Source organism: Rhinolophus hipposideros, assembly GCF_964194185.1.
Source record: "Rhinolophus hipposideros genome assembly, chromosome: 23".
Classification (NCBI taxonomy): domain Eukaryota; kingdom Metazoa; phylum Chordata; class Mammalia; order Chiroptera; family Rhinolophidae; genus Rhinolophus; species Rhinolophus hipposideros.
This window is the reverse complement of record NC_138069.1, coordinates 21,725,223-21,751,012: the sequence shown is the minus strand read 5'-3', so window position 1 is coordinate 21,751,012 and position 25,790 is coordinate 21,725,223. Positions and strand designations below refer to the sequence as shown.

General features: G+C 36.2%; 1 protein-coding gene across 2 annotated transcripts; it reads right to left on the bottom strand.

The window, feature by feature from the left end:
* Positions 1–11,965: 11,965 nt before the first annotated feature.
* Positions 11,966–23,251, bottom strand: LOC308491751 (serine protease inhibitor Kazal-type 6; the record flags this gene model as incomplete). Of its 2 annotated transcripts, XM_081035769.1 has the most annotated exons (5): positions 11,966–12,011; positions 13,604–13,719; positions 16,439–16,513; positions 20,437–20,459; positions 23,194–23,251. In XM_081035769.1, 5 exons carry the CDS (start codon positions 23,249–23,251, stop codon positions 11,966–11,968), a joined length of 318 nt encoding a protein of 105 aa, XP_080891895.1. The 2 variants fall into 2 exon arrangements, with proteins under 2 accessions (XP_080891895.1, XP_080891896.1); XM_081035770.1 differs by lacking the exon at positions 16,439–16,513.
* Positions 23,252–25,790: the final 2,539 nt, after the last annotated feature.

Genomic DNA, 25,790 nt, shown 5'->3' with positions numbered 1-25,790 from the left:
TGCTCCACTGAGACTTGTGTGGTCCCCTATCCCACTATTGCTTCCCTTCCTCAGCAGATGATTACATATTTTTCCTTACATACTTTTTCAATACTATGTCATTAACTATAGTCACCATGCGATACAATAGATTTCTAGAACTTATTCATCTTATAATTATAATCTTATAATTAATGTTTGTATCCTTTTACCAACATCCCCTTTCCCTGACCCCGTAGCTCCTGGCAACTGCCATTCTTCTCTATTGTTCTATGAGTTTGACTTTTTTAGATTCCATATATAAATGAGATCATGCAGTGTTTGTCTTTCTGTGTCTGGCTATGACATTTAGCATTATGTTCTCTAGGGTCAGCCATGACGTCACAAATGGCAAGTTTTCCTTCTTTTCTGTGGCTGAATAATATTCAATTGTATATATTTTTACAATAACTGAACAAGGAGGCCATTAGACTGACATGACACTAATGCCTTGATAGCCTATGTATAACCGTAAGCAAACACAAAACCAAACCAGAGTCAATGCACTCCAATCCGAGAAAACAAAACTTAAGAAACTTAATCACAAATAACCAACTAGCCTTTCCCAAATAAGACAGTCACTTGAGCTATAGCCAATCAAACAATTCTTTGCTTTTCTTTTCCTATGTCTTCTTTTTAGAAGTCTTTCCCCAACCTTCTGTTGGTACTCCTAACCACTTTGCATCTGGAGCTGGCTAATTTGAATAGATATTTGCCCAGATGAACTCTTGTAAATTTTAATGTGCCTCAGTTTATCTTTTAACAGTGCATACTAAAATTTATTTGTTTATTTATTTATTCATCTATTTATTTATTCATTCATTTATTTACATGTCAATGGACACGGTTGTTGCCATAGTGGTTGGCATATATTGGCTATTGTGAATAAGGCTGCAATGAACATGGGAGTGCAAATATCCCTTTGAGTCCAGCTTTCATTTCCTTTGTACACATACCCAGAAGTAGGATTGATGGACCATATGGTAGTTTTATTTCCATCCTATTTTCTATAATGGCTATCCTAATTTACAGTCTCACAAAGAGTGTACAAGGGTTCCCTTTTCTCTACATCCTTACCAAATCTTGTTACCTTTTGAATTTTTAATAATAGCCATCCTAACAGGTGTGAGATGATATTGTAGTGATTTTGACTTGCGTTTTCCTGATGGTTAATTATGTTGAGCACCTTTTTATGCATTTGTCGGCCATTTGTATGTCTTCTTTGGAAAAAAAAGTCTATTCAGTTTCTCTACCCATACTTTAATTGGATTTTTTTTAGTTGTATGAGTTCCTGATATATTTTGGATATTAATGCTGTGTGAGATATATGATTTACAAGTATTTTCTCCTGTTCTGTAGGTTGTTTTTTAATTTTGTTGATCATTTCTTTTGTTGTGCAGAAACTTTTTAGTGTGATACAGTACCACTGTTTAGTTTTGTTTTTGTTTCTTGTGCTTTTGGTGTCCCATCTAAAAAATCATTGTCAGGGCCAATGTCAAGGAGATTTTCACCTATGTTTTCTTCTAGGAGTTTTACAACTTCAGGTCTTATTTTTAAGTCTTTAATCCATTTCAAGTTAACTTTTGTGTATGGTGTAAGATAAGGGTCCAATTTCATTCTTCTGCATGTGGATATAGTTTCCCCAAACCATTTATCAGTGAGACTATCCTTTCCTATTTTGTATTCTAAGCACCTTTATCAAAGATTAGTTGACCATAAATATGTGAGTTTATTTTGGGGCTCTCTATTCTATTTTTTTGGTCTATATGTCCATTTTTTATCCCAGTGCCATGCTTCCTTGATTATTATAGTTTTATAATATAATTTGAAATCAGCTAATGTGACACATCCAGCTTTGCTCTTTCTCGAGATTGCCTTAGCTATTCTGGGTCTTTTGTGGTTTCACATGAATTTTAGATTTTTTTTTCTATTTTTGTGGAAAATGCCATTGGAATTTTGATAGTAATTGCATTGGATCTGTAGCACATTTTTAGTAGTTGGGACATTTTAACAATATTAATTCTTCCAACTCACAAACACAGAATATCTTTACACTTATTTGTATCTTCAATTTCTTTCATCAAGATTTTAACAAGAGGTAAAGAAGGTCATTATATAATGATAAAGGGGTCAATTCATCAAAAGTACATATATTAGAAATATATATACACATGACATTGGAGCCTCTACATACATAAATAAAATATTAATAGAATTTAGGGAGAAATAGACCACAGTACAATAATAGTAGGGGACTTTAGCAGCCCACTTTCAACAATAGATAGATTATCCAGACAGGAAATCAATAAGAAAACATTGGATTTGAACTGCATTTTAGGCCAGATGGACCTAACAGATGGACCAGATGGAAGAGAACATTTCATCTCACAATAGCAGAACACACATTCTTCTCAAAAGCACACAGGACAGTCTCCAGGATAAATCATATGTTAGGCCACAGAACAAGCCTCAACAAATTTAAGAAAACTGAAATCATTTCAACTATCTTTTTCAATCACAATAGTATGGAACTGAAAATCAGTAACAGGAGGAAAATTGGAAAACTCACTAATACCCAACAAAATCTTTACAACATTATTGAATACCTTCCCCAAATTAATTTTCAAAAAAACCCTGAGGCCATCTTGTGGTTACCAGCTGCTTCCAAATCCCTTCACCTTTCCCCTTATCCCCAACCCGCCCCCCACACCGGAGACCACCTCAGGGATACTGTGGATACCTGATCATGGCATTGTACACCAGAAGCTAAACATTAATGAATGCCAACTATAATTTTATATATATAATGTGATGGTTCAGTGTGAGGTCGGAGGGATAGTGGATGGGGGGAGGGGGGTTCACAGTGTGAGGGGTATAAATGATGAACGTCTAAGTATTACCTTGTCTTGTACACCTGAAACTAATAAATAAATAAAAATAAATAAATAAATAAAAATAAAATAAAATAAAAAAAAGAAAAAGAAAACTCACTAATATGTAGAAATTAAACAACACCTTCCCCAAAAACCAATGGGCCAAAGGAGGAAATCAAAAGGGGGGAAAATAACTTGAGACAAATTAAAATGGAAAAGCAATATACCCAAACTTATAGAATTGTAGTTTATTGTATGCATTCTTTTAGTATGCATGTCAAATCTGGAGAGTAACTGTAGTGAGCTAAACTGAGCCATACAATGATACCCTTTTCTTACTAGGTTAAGCCTAAATCTTCCCAAACTAATGCAGGAGGAATCTCCTTATTTTCCCTTAAGTCAAACTGCAGGACCGAAATTAATCAAAATTCTGTCAAGTCACAGATACCAGCTCTGGAAAAGAAAAAGAGAAAATCAGAGAAAGACAGAGAACATTTCACTAAATGCCTACTGCAGAGTTAGTGGCTGTTTTAAACCAGGCCTCAGTCTAAATCTGTATCCCCATCACAAAATTAACATAAGTGTTCACATGTTAAGAATCATGATAGATACATGTCACCCTTTTTACATACTTACTTAAGCATTGTTGAATTATTAATATTTCTATTTCTGATGTCTCCAAATATATGGGACAAATCCCTCCCACTCAATACTTATATCCATGTTACTCAAATTACTATGGTGATGTGATAGGAAATTTAGAAATCTGGAATTGATAAAACCCTCTTGAGTAAATGCAGACTCTACAACTCACTGGCTATAAGATTGTGGACAAATCATTTATGTCTCTCTACCTCAGGCTCCTGTTTTATAAAATGAAGCTACAACTTCATAGCTATTGCTAAATTTAAGTGTAGTAATGTTTGTGTGCTTATCACAGCAAACATGGGAAATACTCAGTAAATAGATTGGTTAACCAGTAGTGGTGAATTATTTCAGTCTTTATCTTAGTTACCATTTTCTGTAGCATTTTTTCCTCTTTTCACTATGGAGTGTGTTTTTGTGAGTGTTTCTGTGTTCCGCTTCAAGAAACCTTTACATTAACACAGGGAATTCCCCGAAAAGCCCCCTTCGCTCAATCCTTATCATTGACACATCACATCATTCTTGCAATGAATTTAGCTTCAAAACACCAACAAGAGAAGAATAGCTGACAATACGTGACTTGGCAACAGTTGGCATGGAAAGAAAAATGTCTAAAAAAGTTAATGTTTATAAATTTGGTATGATCCAGTTTTGGTAATGTTCCCACTGATATCTGAAGACATAATGATATATATGGGTGTTCAGATCAAATAAAAAAAAATTTCTTTTGAAGAGTACAAACCATACTTGAAACAGTGTGTTCTTTCCTATATTTCACAATAATGAGAAACATAAACAGAATTCTGAATTTTTGCTCCTGTTGGCAGTCTCTGTATGTTTTAAATCATTTAAAAAACATTGTGACGAAGTGTTTTAAACATTCAGCAATGTTAAAATAATTTTATAGTGAACCCCTATGAACTCACCACCTAGATTATACCATTAATATTCTACTATATGTGTTTTGTAACATATCTATCCGTCTATCCATTAATCCACCTTTGATACAATTCAGCATAAATTGCACACATCAGTACACTCCACTGTAAAAACTTCAATATGAATATCATAGTTAAGATTACACTATATGTCTACATTCTTTTCCTTTGATGTAAAATCCATAAACTATGATACACATAAATCTTAAGTTTGTATTTACAGAGGTTTGACAAATACATGCATATCTGTATATATTTTGACTATTGATTTTTTATATGATTTCCCTCTTCTTTCTAAGAAATATAAGATTTCTGATCTGTGATTTATTGTTTATATACTTCTCTTTCATTCCCAAAGAAAAGGTCAGAAGTAGACAAGAGATAGTATTTTGATCACTTATTCAGTTAAGACACCCGAAATAAGCTGTGAAATAAATGGTAGTATTAAAATGTAGATAAGAGATTTGTATGAGGGAGAAAGGGCAGGCAGAGTGGCAGAAGGTAACAGAGACATTCCAGGCAGGATAGGGCAAATTGGCGAAAATGCACTTTTTGTGTGGACAGCCAACAGGAACGTGGCCGGGCTGGAAGAGGGGGAGCAGGTTTCCAACAAGAGAAAGGAGGAAAGGCCATGTGGAGAGGCAATACTTTTAAAGGTGTGAAGCGACTTCGTTATCAAAGCATACATTGTCCTCCTATAAGTAGTAACTAAATTACTTCAGAGAGTAGAAACTAAACAGGAGAAAAGGGCTTAATTTCCCTAATGAGCAGGGAATTTAGTATACAGTAGTCCCTCCTTATCTTTGATTTGGCTTTCCACGGTTTCAGTTACCATAGACCAAGCATATTAAATTAAAAATTCCAGAAATAAACAACTCATAAGTTTTAAATTGCTTGCTGTTCTGAGTATTGTGATGAAATCTCACATTATTCCACTCCTTCCCACCCAGTACGTGAATCATCCCTTTATCCAGTGTATCCACACTGTATACGCTACCCATCCATTAGTCACTGAGTAGCCTTCTCAGTTATCAGATTAACTGTTGAGGTATCTCAGTGCTTATGTTCAAGTAACTCTTATTTTACTTAATAATGGCCCCAAAGTGCAAGAGTGGTTTAAACTTTATCATAGGTATGTATGTGTAGAAAAAAACAGTATGCATTGGGTTCAATACTATCTATGGTTTCAGGCATCTAGTGGGGGTTGTGGAACGTATCTCCTGTATATAAAAGGGGACTACTGTATGGGTAAAAAGAGGACAGAAAAAAAAAACACTTAATGAGAATTTTTAATATATTATATAAACAGAAAATAAAAATTTTAAAACCTATGTAAATATTGAGAAAAGGAACAAAAATATTCTGATCAGAGAGATCCAAAATGGGAGAGTAGATAAACACTGTGTATGCTTCCTTCCATGAACACATTAAAATTACAACTAAATTATAGAACAATCAACGTGGAGAACCACCTGAAGTCTAAACAGAAGTTTTATAACTAAGGATGTAAGGAAGAAGCCACATTGAGATTGGTAGGAGGGGAAGAGAGGCTAAACGGTCTGGCCTCAAACCTCCACGTGGCAGATGAAAATTGTGAGGGATATCTTGGCCGCAGAGGAGCAAGGGACCCCAACCTCACACCAGGCTCCCCAGCCAGGAGTACTGGTAGTGGGAAGAGGAGCCCCCACAATATATGGCTGTGAAAAACAGTGGGGATTCTGACTATTCAGTTGGACTGGAAGATTGCTGGAAACACAAACATCCTCTTAAAGGGCCTGCACACAGACTCACTCACTCGCAGGCACTCACCTTGGGCTCCAGCAGAGGGACAGTGACTCAGGGTGCCTCAGAGACATACAGGGGGGCAGACTGAGTGTGTGGCTTCGGGGGAAAGGACTGAAGGACATTCGGCATTTTCCGGGTGAGAGGTCCACCTTCCATGCAGCTGGCAAGCAGGCGCCATCTTTGCTGTGTTGAGCCCGCCCCTTTGGCCAAACCTGAATCTGATTGTTCTGATGAGCTCTGCTGCTCTGCCCTGCTGACTCAAAGAGACCTTGCCCAACCTAACTTGAGCAGCATGGGAGGCACTTCCTCTAAGAGCAGGCATCCACGTCTTCTTTGTACTCATTCTTGGTAAATTATCAGAGCCAGATAGGCAGCAGCTGGCCTCTGCGTGCTCTGAGACTGTTGCTGATTTGCTTCAGGCTCAGCACTGGCATCAAACCAGAATTTATATTAAACCTAGTGACCACAATTCTTCCGACTCTAGTGATTTCCTGAGACCCTGCTTCACCCAACATCATACCACAGGAGGCTTTATCAGTGGCTGAACCCTAAGGGAGCTGACAGGTGGCAGCAGGCCTCAGGTTGCCCTGGCCTTTTGCGGAGCTACCCCAGGCCTGGTACTGGTGGCAGCCATCCTCAGTTTGCAGCATGGCCCCTCCCATGTGCCTCCAGGGTTAGCACAGGCAGCAAACAACTGTGGATTGCTTTGTAGCTCTTACCAGGTAGCCCCCAACCAATCATATGCAGGGGCTGACCAGGGCCTGCACCAGATCCTCTCCCATAACCAACATATTTGGAGGTTAGCTTCAGACCACAGCAGAGCACTGCCCAATTAGCCCCAGAAGTGGCACACACAAATGGTGGTCTCAACAGGCACGAGAGTCCACTGGGGTGACTCACACACAGTAAGATAAGCCTCCTGCACAGCAGCGCATAAGCTGTGGACCTAGCCAAACCCCACAGCCAGTCAGCCTAAAAGTCAATCCCACTCACTGACATGCCAAGAGCAATCAAGGCTCAACTAAACAGGAGGGCACACCTAACCCACACAAGGGAAACTCCTGGACCACCTGGCTCAAGTGAGCCAGGAGATTGTGCCACTGGGCCCCGCAGGACACCTACTACATAAGGCCATCCAGCCAAGACTAGGAGACATAGCAGATCTACATAATACATAGAAATAAACACAGAGAGGCAGCCCAAATGAGGAAACAAAGAAATGTGTCCCAAATGAAAGAACAGGAGAAAATTCCAGAAAAAGAACTAAACAAGCAACCTACCAGAGACAGAATTCAAAGCAATGGTTACAAGAATGCTCAAGGAAGTTAGTGAGAAGTTCAATAAAGATATAGCAAGCATAAAAATGGACATAAAAAAAAACATAAAAAAGAACCAGTCAGAAGTGAAGAATACAATAACTTAAATGAAGAATGCACTAGAAGGAATCATCAGCAGACTCGATAAAGCAGAGGATCAAATCAGTGATTTGGAAGACAAGATAGCAGAAAACATTCAATCAGAACAACAAAAAGAAATAAAAAAATCCAAAAATTAGGATAGTTTAAGAGACCTGTGGGACAAGGTCAAGCATAACAACACTTGCATCATAGGGGTACCAGTAGGAGAACAGAAAAAGCAAGAGACTGAGAACTTATTTGAAGAAATAATGACTGAAATCTTCCCTAACCTGGTGAAGGAAATAGACATACAAGTCCAGGAAGCACAGAGATTCCCAAACATAATGAACCCAAACAGGACCCCATCTAGATGCATAACAACTAAAATGGCAAAGGTTAAAGACAAAGAGAGAATCCTTAAAAAAGCAAGAGAAAGGCAACTAATAAGTTATAAGGGAGCTTTAAGACTGTTAGCTGATTTCTCGACAGGAAGTTTGTAGGCCAGAACAGATTGGCATAAAATATTCAATTTGATGAAAAGCCATGACATACAACCAAGACTACTCTACCCAGCAAGGGTATTGCAAGAAATGTATTGCAAGAAATGTTAAAGTATTGTTAAATGTAAAAGTATCATTAATGTAATAATTTTAACATTAATGTAACAATTGTTACATTTGTTAATGCAACAAATGTAAAAGAAATGTTAAATGTAAAAGTATTGCAAGACATTTTAAAGAGACTTCTTTAAAGAAGGAAAAAAAGATAAAAAATGTGAATAATAAAATGGCAGTAACTACATATCTAGCAACAATTGCTTTAAATGTAAACAGATTGAATGCTCCACAAAAGACATAGGAGGGATGGATAGATAAGAAAATAGAACCCTTATATATGCTGCCTACTCACTTCGGATTGAAAGACACACACATAGACTGAAAGGAAAGGGATGGAAAGTTATTTCATAAAAATGGAAACAAACAAAACAAAAAAGCTGAGGTAGCAATACTTATACCAGACAAAATAGACTTTAAAACAACAGCTATGTACGAATATATATATCAAGAGACAAAGAACGACCCAGCAATCCCATTTCTGGGTATTTATTTGAAGAAACTCAAAATGCTACTTCAAGGGGACATGTGCATACATATATTCATTGCAGTGTTGTTTACAATGGCCAAGATGTGGAGGCAGCCAGGGTCCATCAAAAGATGAATGGATAAAGAGGAGGTGGTACATATATAAAGAAATATTGCTAGGCAATGGAATGGAATGGGTTCTCACCAACTACAGTGGCATGGATGGACCTGGAGGGAATTGTACCGAGTGGAGTATGTCTGATAGAGAAAGACAAATGCAATGTGATTTCAATTATATGTAGAATAACAAAATCAATAAACAAACAGAAACAAACTCATAGGTACAGAGAACATTTTGATGGTTGCCACATGGGAGGAGTTTGGGGATGAGTGAAAAGAGGGAAGGGATTAAGGAGTACAAACTGGTTGTTTACATAGTAGTTATGGGGATGTAGAGTATAGCATAAGGAATATAGTCAATAATACTGTAATAACTATGTATGGTGGCAAATAGGTACTAGATTTGTTGGAGTAATAGATCAGAGGGGGTTAGGGGCAGGGTGAAAAAGGGGAAGGCATTAAGAAATACAAATTGGTAGTTACAAAATAGTCATGGGACTATAAAATAAAGCATAGGGAATATAGTCAATAATATGGTAATAACTATGTATAGTGCCATGTGGGTATTAGACTAATTAGGAGATCACTTCTTAAATTATATAAATGTCTAACCACTATGCTGTGCACCTGAAATTAATGTAAAATAATATTGAATGTCAACTGTAATTAACAATATTTAAAAGGGCGGAAAAGGTGAAGGAGAATAAGAGGTTCGAATTTCCAGGTATAAAACAAATAAGTCATGGGGATGTAATGTACATAACAGGGAATATACTCAATAATATTGTGATAGTGTGATATGGTGTCAGGTGGTTGCTGGACTTATTACGGCAATCACTTCCTTAGGTATATAAATGTTGAATAACTATGGCATACCCCTGAAACTAATATTGTGTTAGCTATATTTTTAATAAAAAATCTTTAAAAAATATTATTAAAAAAACCTTTTATTTATTTTAAGTGTGTTTTTCCAGGACCCATCAGCTCCAAGTCTAGTTGTTTCAATCTAGTTGTGGAGGGCGCAGCTCACAGTGGCCCATGTGGGGATCGAACTGGCAATCTTGTTGTTAATAGCATCAAGCTCTAACCAACTGAGCCAACTGGCCGCCCCTTTAAAAAATATTCTGATCAATGAAGACAATATAATGCTGAAACTGTGAGAAACATATAAAAATAAAAGCTACTGATTTTTTTGAGCTCTTGTTACATATCAAAGACTATATTTAAGCGCTTGCATGCATCATTTTCTTAATCTTCACGATAAATTTAGGATGTGGATACTAATATCTTTTATTTTACAGATGAGTAAATCCAAATTCAAAAAAGCAAATGATCTGTTCCAAACATATAGCTTATGTTAGAGTGGGGAATCACATTCTGACTGGTGTGACTCAAAGACACACTCTCTTATCATTGCCTTACCTTAATTATGTATTGAGTGGTCATTTTTGCCAGCAAGAGGAATAGTCTTTAAGCATGAAAGAGCACAAATCTCACACTTAAAGGAGTATAAGTTATATATTTTCCCTCACATAACCTAATCCACTCCCTGGATTTTTACCTAAATATCAGATGCATCACCAAGTTTGATTAGATGCTCTTCAATGATATACAGGAAGAGTAACATCTTTGTGCATAAAATATAACTGAGAGTTTTAAAGTGGAAATATGATCTTAACATTTATAATTAACTATCTTATTCATCAGAATAAAAGAAAAATCTTAATAATGACTACAAATTCTTCATGGTTTGGCTCCATTCTTCTCTGACATTATCACCTGTTATTTACCCACTTACTCACTTCTCTTCAGTCACTTTACTTCCATGCTGAACCTTGAAAAAAGCAGGAATGCTCCAGATTGAAAGATTGTGTTCTAGCTTTAACTTTTGTTCTTCTCCAGGGTATAGGTTTGGCCAATTCCCTCATCTCTATGTCTTCCCAGTAAGACCTTTCCTAACCACCTGACTTAGCAATTGGCTACCACCTCTCCTCAAGCATTACTATGTCATTTGTGTGTTTATGATGTTTGTTGTTTTTCTTTATTTCTCCCTGATGGAATGTAAACTTTATTGAGATAGGGATTCTTTTTGCTTTTTCACCCCACCAATAACAGAGTTTGCCACCCAGTAGGTACCCAGTAAACATTTATTGATGGTTATTACTTAGTAAATGTATCTAGGGATGTCTTCTGTGTGAGTTCACCCCAGAAGATGTTATTTGTAAATACACACTCTACAGCATGAAAGTACTCAAAGGGAGATTTTCCATGACTTCCATCTGGATTACTCAGAATGAGATATTTATGTCTCCAACTTGTCTTCATAAGATTGAGCCAACTACGTGGGGACTGAGCTTGTTATCAAAAGAACTGTGTTGTGACCTTGACTCTTCTACTACTAACGAGTTTTTTCATTTGGCAGTAACTAATTCACCTTTCTCTGGGCCTTAAGATTCTTCATATTTCATCCAGTTCTCTTATTTCATGATAAGACCAATTACTATATTCTTTAAATGTACGTGCTTTTAGAGACTTTACGTCTATTCAATGTTTACCGGATATTCACTCTTTATTGAATAGTTATTCACTACTTTCTATCTGCTAGAAACTGATGTTGCTGAAAAAATAATGTATGTCTTTAAATAGTATATAGTCCAAATCCACCATTTCATAGAGATGAAAAAACTATGGTCTAGAGGATAAGTGTCTTATTTTTATATAAAATGCTTTTCCTGAAATTGGGAAAAAACCAACATTACAAGAATAAGAGAGGAGAAGAAATTTTCCTAACATCCCACAGTGACTTCATAGTTGATTTAGATCAGAAAGACAGGTCTTTTTATCCAGGTTTATGTCAGGTCAATTAGTCCATATTGAGATCAAGACTTCTTGATCTCAAAGTAAAAACACAGGCCAGGCTTTTGCAGAATTAATTTTATTGTTAAGTGACTCAAAAGAAAAAGATACATGTTGAACTCCCCAAAACACAAGCAGCATAGGAGGTGTGCCTTTATAAATTTAAAAGATCTCCTAAAGAAAAATAAAAGCAGAAGCAAGAAAAGAAGGATGAAAAAGCTGGCAGGTCAGCACAAAACACTGGCTGTAATTCAGCATTTTCCCTGATGCTTTAGGTTGATCTTCCCGCCACTTTCCCTATAAAAGAGAAAGACAAATATATGCTCAGTGTAACATCATGTAATATTTTTAGTATTCATCACAGAGGTTGGAAAAGGTTTAACTAGGTCCTAGTCTATGTAAGCATTTGATTTTAAGCATCCATGTCTATAATTTGGCAGAGGTCGATGAAATGCACTCAGAGGTGACATCTGGCCTAATTACAGAAAGGATGAATCTTAAACAAACAAATTTCAGAGTTATAATAAGGCTTAGATCTTTCAATTTCAGTTGTTCCTTCTCTGAGAAGGAATGCACACACACACACACACACAAAACTGGAAAAGGTGAAAGTGACAGGAGAAATAATGACAACGAGACAAGAGTCTTATAGTTCTGTTCTGATACAAGACAGAAGAAGTTAAACCAAATATTCAGGCATTTGGCATTGTGTGTCAGACCACATATGCAGGCTTTCTTTCAGGAATAAGTGTCCATCATACCAAATCTCAACTTACCCTACTGCACTTCTCTTGGGAAAAGTTTGGTATTAATTAGTCAGATATATTATATATAAATGTAGGCACATATTTATTATGTATTGATTCAATATTTATTAATTTAATGCTATGTGCTTGGCTCAGTTTTATTGATAGAGAGTTACATAATCACCATGCTTAGGAATTTTACAGCAAAGTCGAGGGAAACTAAGACATTCATAGAAGAAACTCTAATAGAAGAAAATGATGACAATGTGAAGAAGTGAGGTTACTGTCATCTGAGTTAAACAAGGGTTATAATTCTCTTGATTTTTGAACAATCAGAGTAAATGATTGATTGATTGAATAAATTTTTATTCATTATAAACTATGTTCCATCAGAAACCTCACAGTCTATTGGCTAAAATCTATAGCACCTGTTGTGTTCTTTATAAACGTAAGTTCAATAAATATTGGCCTTTGATAGAATCTTCCTGGTATACTATCTGTAAAGTTCAGATAGTCTGGATAATAAAGGATGAACCTCTCCTCTATTCTTTATTGAAAGGCTCTTCTCATAAGACTAAAACAGAGGAATGAATGGGAATTGGTGCCTTAACAACATAGAATTTTGTCTCAAAATAACATGGATAAAATAATATTTTTATTGGTAATGAATTTTCTAACAAGCTTGTCATGTTTCTGATTTTGATGGATTTTCAAATTTACCTACATCACTAAAAATTTTCTTCATCTTCTCTAAAATTAATAATAGTTGTATTAGTAACAAACATAATTGAATAAAATTATTAAAATTTTTAACTAGAAACAAAAAAATAAGAAAATATATCAAAATTCTTAAGGTTGCATAATTTTTTAAAAAATTTCCCTAAGATGAGTCCAATATAATAGTAATAAAGTAAAGTAATGAAGTTCCTGTTTTCAAATAATGTATTATGTAAACTTTTTATTTGTTGTTGACCCATTTGTTTTCAACCCATTTGCCCGAAGCTTATTTCTTCAGTCTCTGGGGGCAGGGGGAGAGGGTGGTATGAGTAGACTATCTTTTTAGAATATCGCACAGAAAGTGTCATTGTGTTACACTGGAAGTTTGCGTTTGCAAGGGACAGGTTAGGTGAGCATGATACTTACGCCATCGCCTTACAGAAGGCACACTTATTGCCATATGTCTGGCCATTGGAACCACAGTGGGGATTCGATTCCCGAGTACAGTACACCTTAGGATCCTTGAAATCACCGCAGTCAATCTGTAGAAATAAGCACAGTGGCATGGACATTACTGCATTCTGTACGAGGGACAGTTCCTCAGAACTGAAGCTTTGGACAGCAAACTTAAAATTATGCACCTATAGAAATATATAAAATTATACACACACACACATATCCATATCTCATAGATACATATATACATATTTGTGATGTAAAGCTCTCTGAAATAGAAAATGGCTTTCCTTATCTTCTTCACTAACAGGTATTAACCAAAATTGAGTTTTTCTTGGTGACACACGAAACTCATTTCTGTAGTTATTGTATTCCGGAGTAAGTTAATGATGTAAGGCAGACGCCAACTCCTTACAATTAAGGAGTAAGGCAAATGCCATAGATATGACTTTTTGCTCCAACACTAACTTGTTCCAATGGAGAGCAGTTTGGGTCTTTCAATGACATTTGATTTTTCTTTTACTTTTCTTTTACTATATTTCTTTTTCTTTTATCTTTGACAGCACTCTTTCTGTATTGTTACAAAGATACAGACGCTACAGATACCATGCTATCTGATGGCTTGTTTATTTTCCCTGGGGCTGCTACGTCCATTTAGTATCTCCTGAAAACAAAATTCCACTGTCTTTATATCTCAGAGTCTGTTTGTAGTATTTCAACTTTTGTGCATACTATAATAATTTAGTAATGGCTGCCTAAGCTGCTCTATTTAGGATTCTGAGGTTGAATCCTACGTTGGTGAGAACACATGCTGTGACTGATGAAGAGTTATCATTATGAACTCTGCAGAAGGAATGGTAGCACCTACGCCATTAATATATCCTTCAGTTATTGTGGTCTCTCAGAAGAAGTCTGGAGTTTTACTTTTTTTTCTATTCCATATCCATTGAATCAATATTTGGGGTGCAAATGACATTTGAGTCATTTTATTCCAGGGTACGGGCAACACGCAATAGACAGAACTTCTCCAAATGTCCGCTGTGTGGAATGAAGTGAACTTTAACATGCGTAGAGGGACCATACTTTATCCCTCGCCTAGCTCCATTAAAATAATACTGTCTCACGTTTATGAATTGCTTCATAATATTCAAACCATATGGATTAAGTTAGATGAGCCTCACGATAACCCTGAGATATACATTGAGCAATATTATAATAACCAGCTTACAGATGTGAATACCGGTCCTCAAAATAATCAAGAAGCTTCCAACGCCACACAATCAGGAAGCATTAAGATTAGTGCTTGAACATACATGTATTTCTGCTTGTTGCCGATCCAGAATTTCCAACAATTTACTATGGTTGATTTCCAATACATCCTCATTGAGAGAAATAAAGACCAACTGTCACGATATAACCATACTTACAGTCAGGATATGTAGGCGTTATGAAAGTACTTTATTAGGGAAATATATGGGCATAGCTAAGAGGAATCATTTGTTTAAGATGTTAGCAAACAATTATATACTGACAAAGCTCTCCAAATGTTTGCATGGGAAAAATCTCAGCAAAATAGTCATACAACTGAGTTAAAAAATATTATCTCATATACCAGATGTAAGGCACCTGAGACTATTAAATACACGTTTTTGTTGAAATTTCATACCTGTACTATTTCACACCTAGTATGGTACTTCCCAGAGATCCTCTTAGGGCTTGGTTGAATAGAAGATATCTAGTTTTTTTTTTTTATAGTCTCACTACAATCCCACTTTTTCCCACTGCTCTTAAAGATAACTCCATCCCTTCATATTGCTTCTGAGACACTAATCTTTCCTGTAGGTCCCCAAATAGAAACAAGGCTGGAAAATCTGTAGGGGATGATAAACCATAGGATACATTTTTTTTCTCAAAAGCTACGTAACTATTCTGTATTTAAGTCATTAACATACACATTTGCAATTGTGTGCTTGGGTCAAGAAAGGACTATACCATATGATCTCACTTATATGCGGAATCTAAAGAAAAAATTAAGTGAATGAACCAATCAGAAACAGTTTTGGGGACAAAAAGGAAAAAACTGAGAGTTGTTAGATGGGGGGGGGTAAGGGGAAAGGTGAAGGGATTAGGAAACAGTTGGTAACCACAAATGGCCTCAGGGTTTTTGAAAATTAATTTGGGGAACGTAATCATTAATGTTGTAAAGATTTTGTTGGGTATCCGATGGACATGTGTCCTATTTGGGAGACCACCTCAGGGATACTGTGGATGCCTGATCATGGCATTGTACATCAGAAGCTAAACAATAATGAATGCCAACTATAATTTTATATATATAATGTGATGGCTTGGTGCGAGGTCGGAGGGATAGTGGATGGGGGGAGGGGGGCTCACAGTGTGATGGATATAAATGATGAACGTCTAAGTATTACCTTGTCTTATACACCTTTAACTAATAACTTATAAAAAAAAATTTTAAAAAAAGAATGGACTATAAACCACAGAATAATCATTGATATTTTCACTTGTTCCACAAGCTGCCATTGGGTAACTAATATGTGGAAGACATGGTCATGGATTCTCATGATACAAAGAGGAATTATTTATAAACACTATCTCAATAAGTTCACCATCTTATTTGCATTAGGAAAGCAGAGAAGAACGTAGATAATTACAACACGATGTGTGATAAATACCATAGTGGGACAAGCACAGGCAGTGTGAAAGCTGAGAAAAGGGCATCTCAGTGGTATCCGTATCCCTATAGTCAGGTCAGTAAGGAAAAGAAACAAGAAAGTATCTTACTTTAAAGAGAAGACTTCTTAAGCCACCTTTCCTTGGAAATCGACCCTCTGAGCTTGTGATCCAGCCTCTTTTGTCCTTTAGAAATCAGATATGGAAGTGGCACTTGGAAAGGGTATTCACTTGGAGAGTTGCTAAACCCCATCTTCCTCCCCAAACCCACTTTTCCCTTTCCATTTCCCCCTGGGAATAAGACTAGGAGGAGCAAAAAGGACTGTAATAAATAAAACCTAATCAATCAAATGGTGTATGAACCAACTTCCTTAGAACATAGATACATGTCATATTTCTAAATTGTAATATCCTTTGAGGATCCCTGAAGTAAGCTGGAGAATCGTGTCACAGAATTGTTCTGCCATTTGTCCTTGGCTAGTTGTGTCATCTCGGACAAAGCACTCACTATCTGAGCTTCAATTTTCTTAACCAAAAAAATAACTGTTGTCATGTTTCATTCCCAGGGCTGTTATTAGGATCAAATGGGGTCATAGAAGAGTTATAAAAAATTAGTGTAGAATGTTTGACACAGTCTTGGACTAGGCATGCAGAAAATAATCTTCTCATTATAGGCCTGCTTTAACTGTAGCTCTTACCACATTGAAAGGTGACTATAGCTCATACAAAATATTAAGTACCATTGGATGAGGGTCTTTATGTACTCTTCCAGCTTTGGTAATATAAGATTTAGCAGTGACTTCTTTCAATGAAGTGGCTTAAATAAGCTAAGTCCTTAGTTCTTCAAGTGGGTGGGAAAGATAACCATTGCCCAAATGCTTCCTTCTTTTATATCTAGAGGCCCCTCTTCATACACTGTGTGAGAAATTTTAGCATGGTGATTGGGGACATAAAGGGGCCACTCTCTGAAAGCTCCAGAAGTTGGAAAAGGTGAAGAATGCCTGCAGAGCCATCCAGAAATCCTTTCTGTGAGGCAAAGAGAGAGGCAGGAAAATGTTAGAATTGAGACTAGGAAGAGATCATAGCTCTCACAACCTGAAGAAACGTCAGTTAAGATTTCTGGATGTCATGCCTTTTCTCTGCCTAAATTTCCTCTCCTCTTTTATATTTTTATTTTGTCCTCCTATAAATAAAATCCAGATAACTGGTTCCTTACTGGACATCAAAGAAGGTCTAGACCACAGGTGTTAGGATTATCTTTCCTTCTTAAAGTTTCATCCATGAGGCATTTAGGGGGCCCAGGAGAGCTGAAAACCCCCTGAACGTATTTATAATACCCAGGTGTGCTGTAATTTTAGGAGATTGTCCTGCAGATGGAATTAGACTGACCCGGATTTGAGTTTTGCTTCTCCCACTTATTAGCTGCATTACCTTATGCAAACACCTAACTGCTCTGAGTTGAAATTTCTTCATCTTTAACTGGGGGCTGGCAATGTCTATCTTCTGGGGTTGTAATGCTAAGTCCTTTGAAAACAATTTGTAAAGTTTCAAGAATCATGTGGAAGATTGCTATTATAAACACTAAAAATGTAAATCGTACCACATTCGTGAATTTTTGGAACCCATTATTTCTTACCTATTTCAGTGAGGTTTTTTCATTGTTGTTGTCGTTTTGTTTTAGTTTATTTTAGATTGGTTTTGGGTTTAACAAAAGCCTCTACTTAATTTCCTTAGTCCACCTTCCAGGGACTAGTACTAGATACTTGGGTGCCAATGTTTAGTATCAGCCTGACCCCTTGTGGTTCTTCAAAGAACTGTACCTTCAAAAATATTTTGGAATTGGGGTGACCCGTTGGCCCAGTTGGTTAGAGCGCTGTGCTCATAACACTAAGGCTGCCGGTTTGATTCCCACAAGGACAAGTAAGCTGTGCCCTCCACAACTAGATTGAGAACAACAACTTGATTTGGAGCTAATGGGTCCTGGAAAAACACACTGTTCTCCAATATTCTCCAATAAAAATTGAAAAGAAAAAAAAAGAACTGAATCCGCTTAAAAAAAAAATTCTGGAATATAGTGACACTTTTGATACCTAGATTAGTTATCTTTGCTAATGGTGACTACAAAAATAATTTAATTTAGCTGGAAAATGAGCTTATATGGTCAGTAAATTAACTAAAAAGTCAGGATCATTGATATTTTAGTTTAGCATTTTAGTTCTACAAATAATATCAAGAAAATTTGGAAACACACACACACACACACACACACACCCCTAGGGTGTGAGACTTCATTTCTTTCTCCCTTTACTGAAAAATACTACCTATGTGGTTACATCAGCTTCTTTATTTAGCATACTAGTTTCTAAACCTCTCTCTGACTTGGCTTCTGTTTTCCCTGTTTTCAGATGCCTTCCACACTACCAAAGTGGCTCTAAAAATTTACACTTTTCAGGATACATTGGCTATTTATGAAATGTTCAGGAATTCTTTATGATATGTGTTACTTCTTTTTCAAACTTTTTCTTGACTTCTGTAACATATCAATACTCTGGCTCCCCAACTAGTTCTTCTCTATTCCTTTTATTACCTTTTTTACTATCCTCCTGAGTGTTATTCATTATGGTCATTTTCAGGAAAATTTTATATACTTGATTTTCTCTCTGATGATACTGATGAGTCCTCGACATTTTTTTTTTCTTGAGTCTTCATCAAACCCTCAAACTCTAATCCCTAATTGTCAGAAATATACAGGACACTTTTAGTCAACAATTGATTCATACTTAATACTCATTTATGTCCAAAATCTAACTTTTTATCTTTCCCTTCAAACTAATTTTACATTCTAATTTTTCCCTTTTACATAGTAGTACCATTCTTCAGATTTCTCAGCCTACCCTTAGATTAAAACAGTGCCATTTCTTCCCCTTTGCAAGTGTTACCTTTGGTGTATTTTTTTAAATCTCAAGTCTTCTTCACCAATTCCAAGTTTACTACCTGTGCCAATCTTCAAGATTTCTTGCCTGTGCCAATGCAGTAAATTCTGCTCTGTTTCCATTTCCTCTAAGTCTCAAAATCCCTCTTACACGTGGAGACAAGTAACCCTACGTTAAGCCACTGTGTTCATTATGTTACTCCTTTGTTTAAGAAGGGAGTATCCATTGCAAAATACATGCCAATTTCTGAGATACTAAAATGTGAAGGGGGAGAAAAAGCTCTTATGCAATATAGTAGGCATACTAGGGTTGGAAAATATTTTCAGTTCTTTGGCCAACTCCAACCAGTTGGCAGTAGTGTCTGCAAACTATTCATGTAAAGGGCCCTGGGGCACATCAGCGCTAACAAGAACTAGTGCCAAGGTCAAGTAGAAATGTTCAATATGGACACAGGAGCAGGATTGGAAGACCAAATACCACTGCCTATGTTGTCTTTTAATAGAACAAGAAATCTGGAAAAAACATTGGTGGATTAATTTGAAACAATATCAGCCAGAGAAGGAAAATAATTCATGCCCATTCCAATATTTAACATAAATTGTATTTAAATATGAGTGAACCAGTTTATACATACTCAATACAGAACGTTTTTGTCTACTCTTGGTTGTCTTAATGCTACAAAGGAAATAATAACGTCTGTCCTACCTTCTTCAGCAGCTGTTCATTATTAATCAATAATTAATTCTTTTACAGTTACCAAATGCTGCCATGTGGTTTATAGAATTTAAATCTGACTACAATTCTATGAGGTAAATAATATTATCCCTTTTTTTATAGTTGTGGAAACTGTAGTTCAGAAAACCTGAGTAACTCACCCAAGATTACAGTGAAAGCAGTGATAAAGCATACATGTTATCACAGATTTACCCTATTTTTATTACATTTGTTTTACTTTAACAAAATCTGAGAATGGATGTTTAGGCTCTTTTAAACTGAAAACAGGATATCCATAGAGAGATTGAAGCTAGAAAATAAATAAATGCCCCTGATTTCTGCATTTGGCCGGCTTGTTCATTGTTTTTGTTCTTTTTTCTCATAGCCAAACCTCTCTTTGGCTGGGGAATGCCAGCCAAGCACAACCTGAGGTCTGAGGAATAAATAAAAATATGCACTGACCTGTTCTCCTTGACTGAAGACACCTGGGGGGAAAAAAATCCAAACTGTAATTTCCGTATGTGCAAAACGTGAGCTTTGTAAAATTAGGATATCCTCAAGCCTGGGATGACAGTTGTTCTTGGTTCTTGTTCATCTCAACAAGTCACAGCATGGTTGTTTTATTTTTTGTACCTTCTTAGGGAAGCAGAGAAACTTGGAAAGTAATAGAAGGGGATGGACCACGATGAGCTCATATTTCTTGGAGGTTGGGTTGGAGTGAGAGAAAATAGTTGAAGGATCTGGAGATTCATGTTACAGCCCATGTTACACTGTTTTACTATGGGAATGACCTTATCATCTCTGGTCCTACTTTGGAGAAGTTCCATTGGAAAGACTTCTCTAACTTTGACACTCTGAGGTTCAGTACATTCTGTCCCTCTCTAAAGCCTTTGTTACAGGCAGTTTGGGAAGGGATTCACTTTGCAGTTTGTTCTGTGAGCCCCAAATTTATTTTTTCTGCCCTCTTATAGTCCAGCTTTAAAGACTTGACCCAAATCAAGTCAAACTCATTCGGCAAGGACAAACTCATTCTCTGTTCTGTGATTCATTTCTCTCGCTACATCTCTAAATTCCTGAAAGAGGGGAGGAAAAAGTCTACACCTACAGTCTTGATTCTCACAGTCTTAATTCTCCCTCCATCTTTTGATTACGTCTGTAAATTTAGGTTGTGGCTAAGTAGCTCAGTGGTTTAAAACACTGAAATAATGAAAGTCTTGGGTTTAGTACAGGTATGAGCTGCATTCTGGTGATTTTTGTGGAACTCCTAATGCCAGTGATACCTCTTACGTTAAGCCCAAAGCCACCTTGATGACAGAAAGTATATGAATAAGTGCGATCCTTCTCCAGTGCTGGTCAGCACTTGAGGATGACAACTGGATATACCTCAAGGTACATTCTCTATTAATGGGGATGAGGAGAGAACACGGCTTTTAAATTTGAAGGAAGTTAATGATCATCTACTTTAGTGATCACTAATCTTAATGGAACAGTGTGGCTTGTTATTAAAAATACAGACTTTTATGACAATCACTTGAAAATTCCATTATAGACCAAGTAAAGCCTGGAAGTCTATATTTTTATAACCACTCCAAGTGATTTTTACAACAGATGAAAACTCATTATTACAATTCTCAGCCATTTTGTCACTATACAAATCTTTGATCAGAAGATGAGAGATTTTGCCCAATGTTTTATATGAAGGAAATATCAAGGCAGAAGAATTAATATCAACAACACTTGAGTTCAATCTAATAGTCTTATTATTAAACTTTAACACTGGCAATACTAGGAGACATTTGTTGACCACTTACTATGTCCCGCCCACTATGTTCCGCACTTGTCATACATCCTTTCATTTAATTGTCCATGCAGGGACATTCCCTTAATATCCTTATTTTACAGATGAGGAAAATGAGACTCAGAAAGATCACACACCTATAAAAGTGAAATGCCAGGACTGAAAGTCATTTCTTTTGGTTTCAATATTAAGGCCTATCTTCCCAAATACCAATATATCTATGAAGGACCATATTTTGGTAAATTAAGTGTCCAATGAAAAGATCAGTTCACCTTCGTAAGCTAAGCTGTAAGAGCATAACAGTTAATTTCTGAGGGCATCTCAGCAAGTACATTTTAATATAGTCATATCTATTTTTTATGCCAACCCAGCAGTTGACAGCACCACATTCATGTTACTCAGCCTTAGTAGTCAAACTTATTCCATAATATCACAGAAATCCTTTATCCAACTTTTTTCATATTTCCAAATGTTTTTATGTAAGTATGACCAGTTTCCAGTGAATAATGACTTCTCTATCTGCTCATTCTCACTGAAAAATTGTTGTTTTTACATGCCCAGGCATTTAAAAATCTCCGATAGCTGCAAAAGGTCACTACAATTGTCACAGAAAAATGATAGACCAGATGTGGAAGGTCTCAGAACTCAGTCTCATTTGGAGCTTTCTACAAATGAGAGACTGTCTCAGAGACCTGAGCTATTTCTCCAGTCTGCACAACCCTCATTGGAATAGATGGGCCGAGGTCTTGGGTCTAGAGAGTCCAGCCCCAGCGGGGGTTTTTCCACTAAAACAGCACAAAGTAGCAAAATGAAAAAAGGACAGAAAGAGATACCGTGGCCCTGTTCGTTCACATGGCGCTCTGATGAAAAATATTAGATCAAAGTACGACTGTCCTTTGAGCAAACCGCATTGATAGAATATCTGACTGTTGCTCATGACGGTGGCCACAGGTGCCCCCTGCTGGAAGAATTGCATAGTTCACCAGCAGCATATAGGTTTCAGCATTCTAAGGTTTGATCACTTCTTTTCTGAAGGAGTCTCTCATTGAGTTTCCTATTTTCCCCTTGTTTCCATTTTAATGATTTGAGTTACAATTACTATATAAAAATAAAGATAACAGGAAAACTTTGCTTTGTCTTAGAAAACCAAGCTAGTATTTTAAACAACTAGTCATCTCCTAGACTGGTTTTGTGGAACAAACATAAACTGATGGCTAGAAGATCTGATCAAATTCTCCTTACTAGTTTTTTTTTTATTTTTATCATTATTACTATCACCATTTTCATCATCACCATTATGATAATTTCTCTTCTACATAAACATTGTTAGAATTTTGAAAGATGGTGGGCAAATACACTCGTCATTTCCAGTTCAGTATAAATATTGGATTTCAATTTTAAGGAGAAAAAAAAAAACTCACCTGAGAAAAAGCAGAAAAGAGCTAGAGAGAGGAGCAGAAAGACACCTGATATTTTCATGGTGCCAGTTAGCTCACTCAGATCAAGGCTGTTTGTCCTACTCAGGTTCTCTGTCAAGACACTTCCCAGAGCACTAACACACACTCAGACATATATGTATATACATATATATATATAGACATGATAGAGGGAGTTGGGATCTCCACCTTCTTTATAAGTCACATTCTGAAACCATATGCTGTCCTATACACTAGGCATTTATTAGGACCTGTCACCAACATAAATATTTAATGATTCCCATCAATCTTAAAATTAGGACAGTTATGTGAGTTGCACCTTAGATCTTATTAATAGAGGATGTCATTTACCACCGGTAGACTAGATTTTCCTAACAACCAATACACCCTCCCTGTTCTTCCCTCAAAGGTTTCACTACATGAAAGGGATGAGTCACTGGGGGAGCCCCACTTGATGTCTGTGACTCTTTCAAGACAAGTCCTACATGTCTGTGGTCTGGATGAGTGACAGCAGAGGAATGGAATCTTGGGTGTAACTTGGATTTTCAGACTTCACATCATCCAAGATGTACCTTTAAAAAAATAGGTATTCTATATAGTCACCAAAACTGCATCAGAAAAAGCATTTTCTGGGCAGGAATTAGCCTGCCAATTTTAAAAATCATTATTGTGGTCAAGTGGCAGTGATTTTCAGTTTTTAACATGGGAGGCAATGTATAATTTTTCAGTTTGTAAAAAATACACTATAGTTACTGAATTGAGGAATTTTGAAATAAGGAATATTTAATATTTCCCCTTTTCTACAAAGTAAAAACATTAGATATAACAAAGTTCTTTATGTTTTAACTTCTTGAAAGTATACTTTTACATAATTTCAGATGAATTCCATTAACTATCATGGCCAATTTAATTGCAAGACAGATCAAAGAGTGAGATTCCATAGCTTTTTTTGGGAGAACAAAAAATAAATAAACAATGGTTATAGTGATAATGAGAAAGTCTGTTTCAAATCATAAACAGCTACTTAAAATATTATGAAAAAATATAATAATTTAAAGTATGGGAAGAATACACAAAATGTGCCCAATTTAAACATAAATGATTAACTCAATGTATGTATGAATAACTCAGAAATTATACATCTAAATAATTGGTTTCCTTTTAAAGTAGTCACTTTGAGAAAATATATACATAGTTATTGCTCCCTGTATTTCAGGACATTTGTTTTCTTTCTGAAAATCACATAGTTTTAGAAATTTAATTTGATTTATCTCAATATTGAGGATGAATTTTCTGTCTTTGAAGAGTGTGAATATATTTTATTGAATTTTATAATTTAAGAGCTATTACTATTTAATAAAAAACATGAAGCATGACTGTGATAAAAATAAGAAGTTTTGTTATATGCTTTGCTGACAATTTTAAGAGACCTGAACTTAAAGGGAAGAGAGAAGCACAGGTAGGAAAAAGGAGAAAGGAATAAGAAAGAAGAAAACATATGTGCGTGGGAAGTATTAAAAGCGTTTACATTCTAAGGTGGTTTGATAACACACACACATACACAGACACGCACACACTCACATATACATGTGCAAGTCCTTTACAGAAAGTTATAGGTCAGATGTTAGACACTGAAGGTTTCAAAGACACTAACGAACAAACTTAAAAATTTTATGGAAATTTTTCTTGATCACTATGGGAAGAGGAGTCTGGGAATATTTATAAAAACAAAATAATTGGGAAATTGCTTAAGGAAAGCTATGGAATTTTCACATCACAATTTTGTCTACTTGTCACGATCTTTAATTATTTTTGCCTTGTTAAATGAGATAATATAAAGAGCAGTGGTTGGAAACTACATCATTTCATGGGCTTGGTTTTAGGTACTATTGCTGCCTTCCTCCCTCTTCCCTATTCCACTCCCAATGTTTCCTCCTGCCTTTCCCTTCTCCCCTTCCTTCTCCTTTTGGGATCAGAATATATGAGGCCTGTCTAAGCATAGCCTCACATCCCAAAATGGCCAGAGTTCAAAAGCATTAACAATAATAAACAAAAATGTCATAGTGGTAGTCAGTGACATGCCATCACAAAATCCATGGTGGCCTTCCTAAAATTTCTGTTTAAACCTCTCCTCTCCCAAAAGTGTCATTTATGATAGTTGCTTCTCATACTTTATTCTAAATTCTCAAAATCACGGTACACCTAAATGTTACTCTCTCTCTTCATCTTCTATTCTATCCTTCCCAACCTCCCCCATCCTTCGAGCTTTTCTTCAATAGGTGTTTTCGGTTGAATGATTCTTAGGTAGAATGGTTCTAATCCTCTTTTTCTGAAAGTTTTCAGTTCTGTACCAACATTTCCGCTGCTCTCCACAACAAAGCTTGGGAGCCTGGAAGCACTCATTAAGTCCTGACTCGGGGCAGATGTCTGGGAAAGACTGTTATATCAAAGGATTATATTTTAAGAAGCCTGGGGCCTTGAACAATAGAGTTTTTTTTGTTAGGTTTCTGAGCCCATGGGAAAGACAGTTTTTGTGTTTTTTTCTTTTTATAAAATATAAAAGAAAAGGTAGGAAACATTCT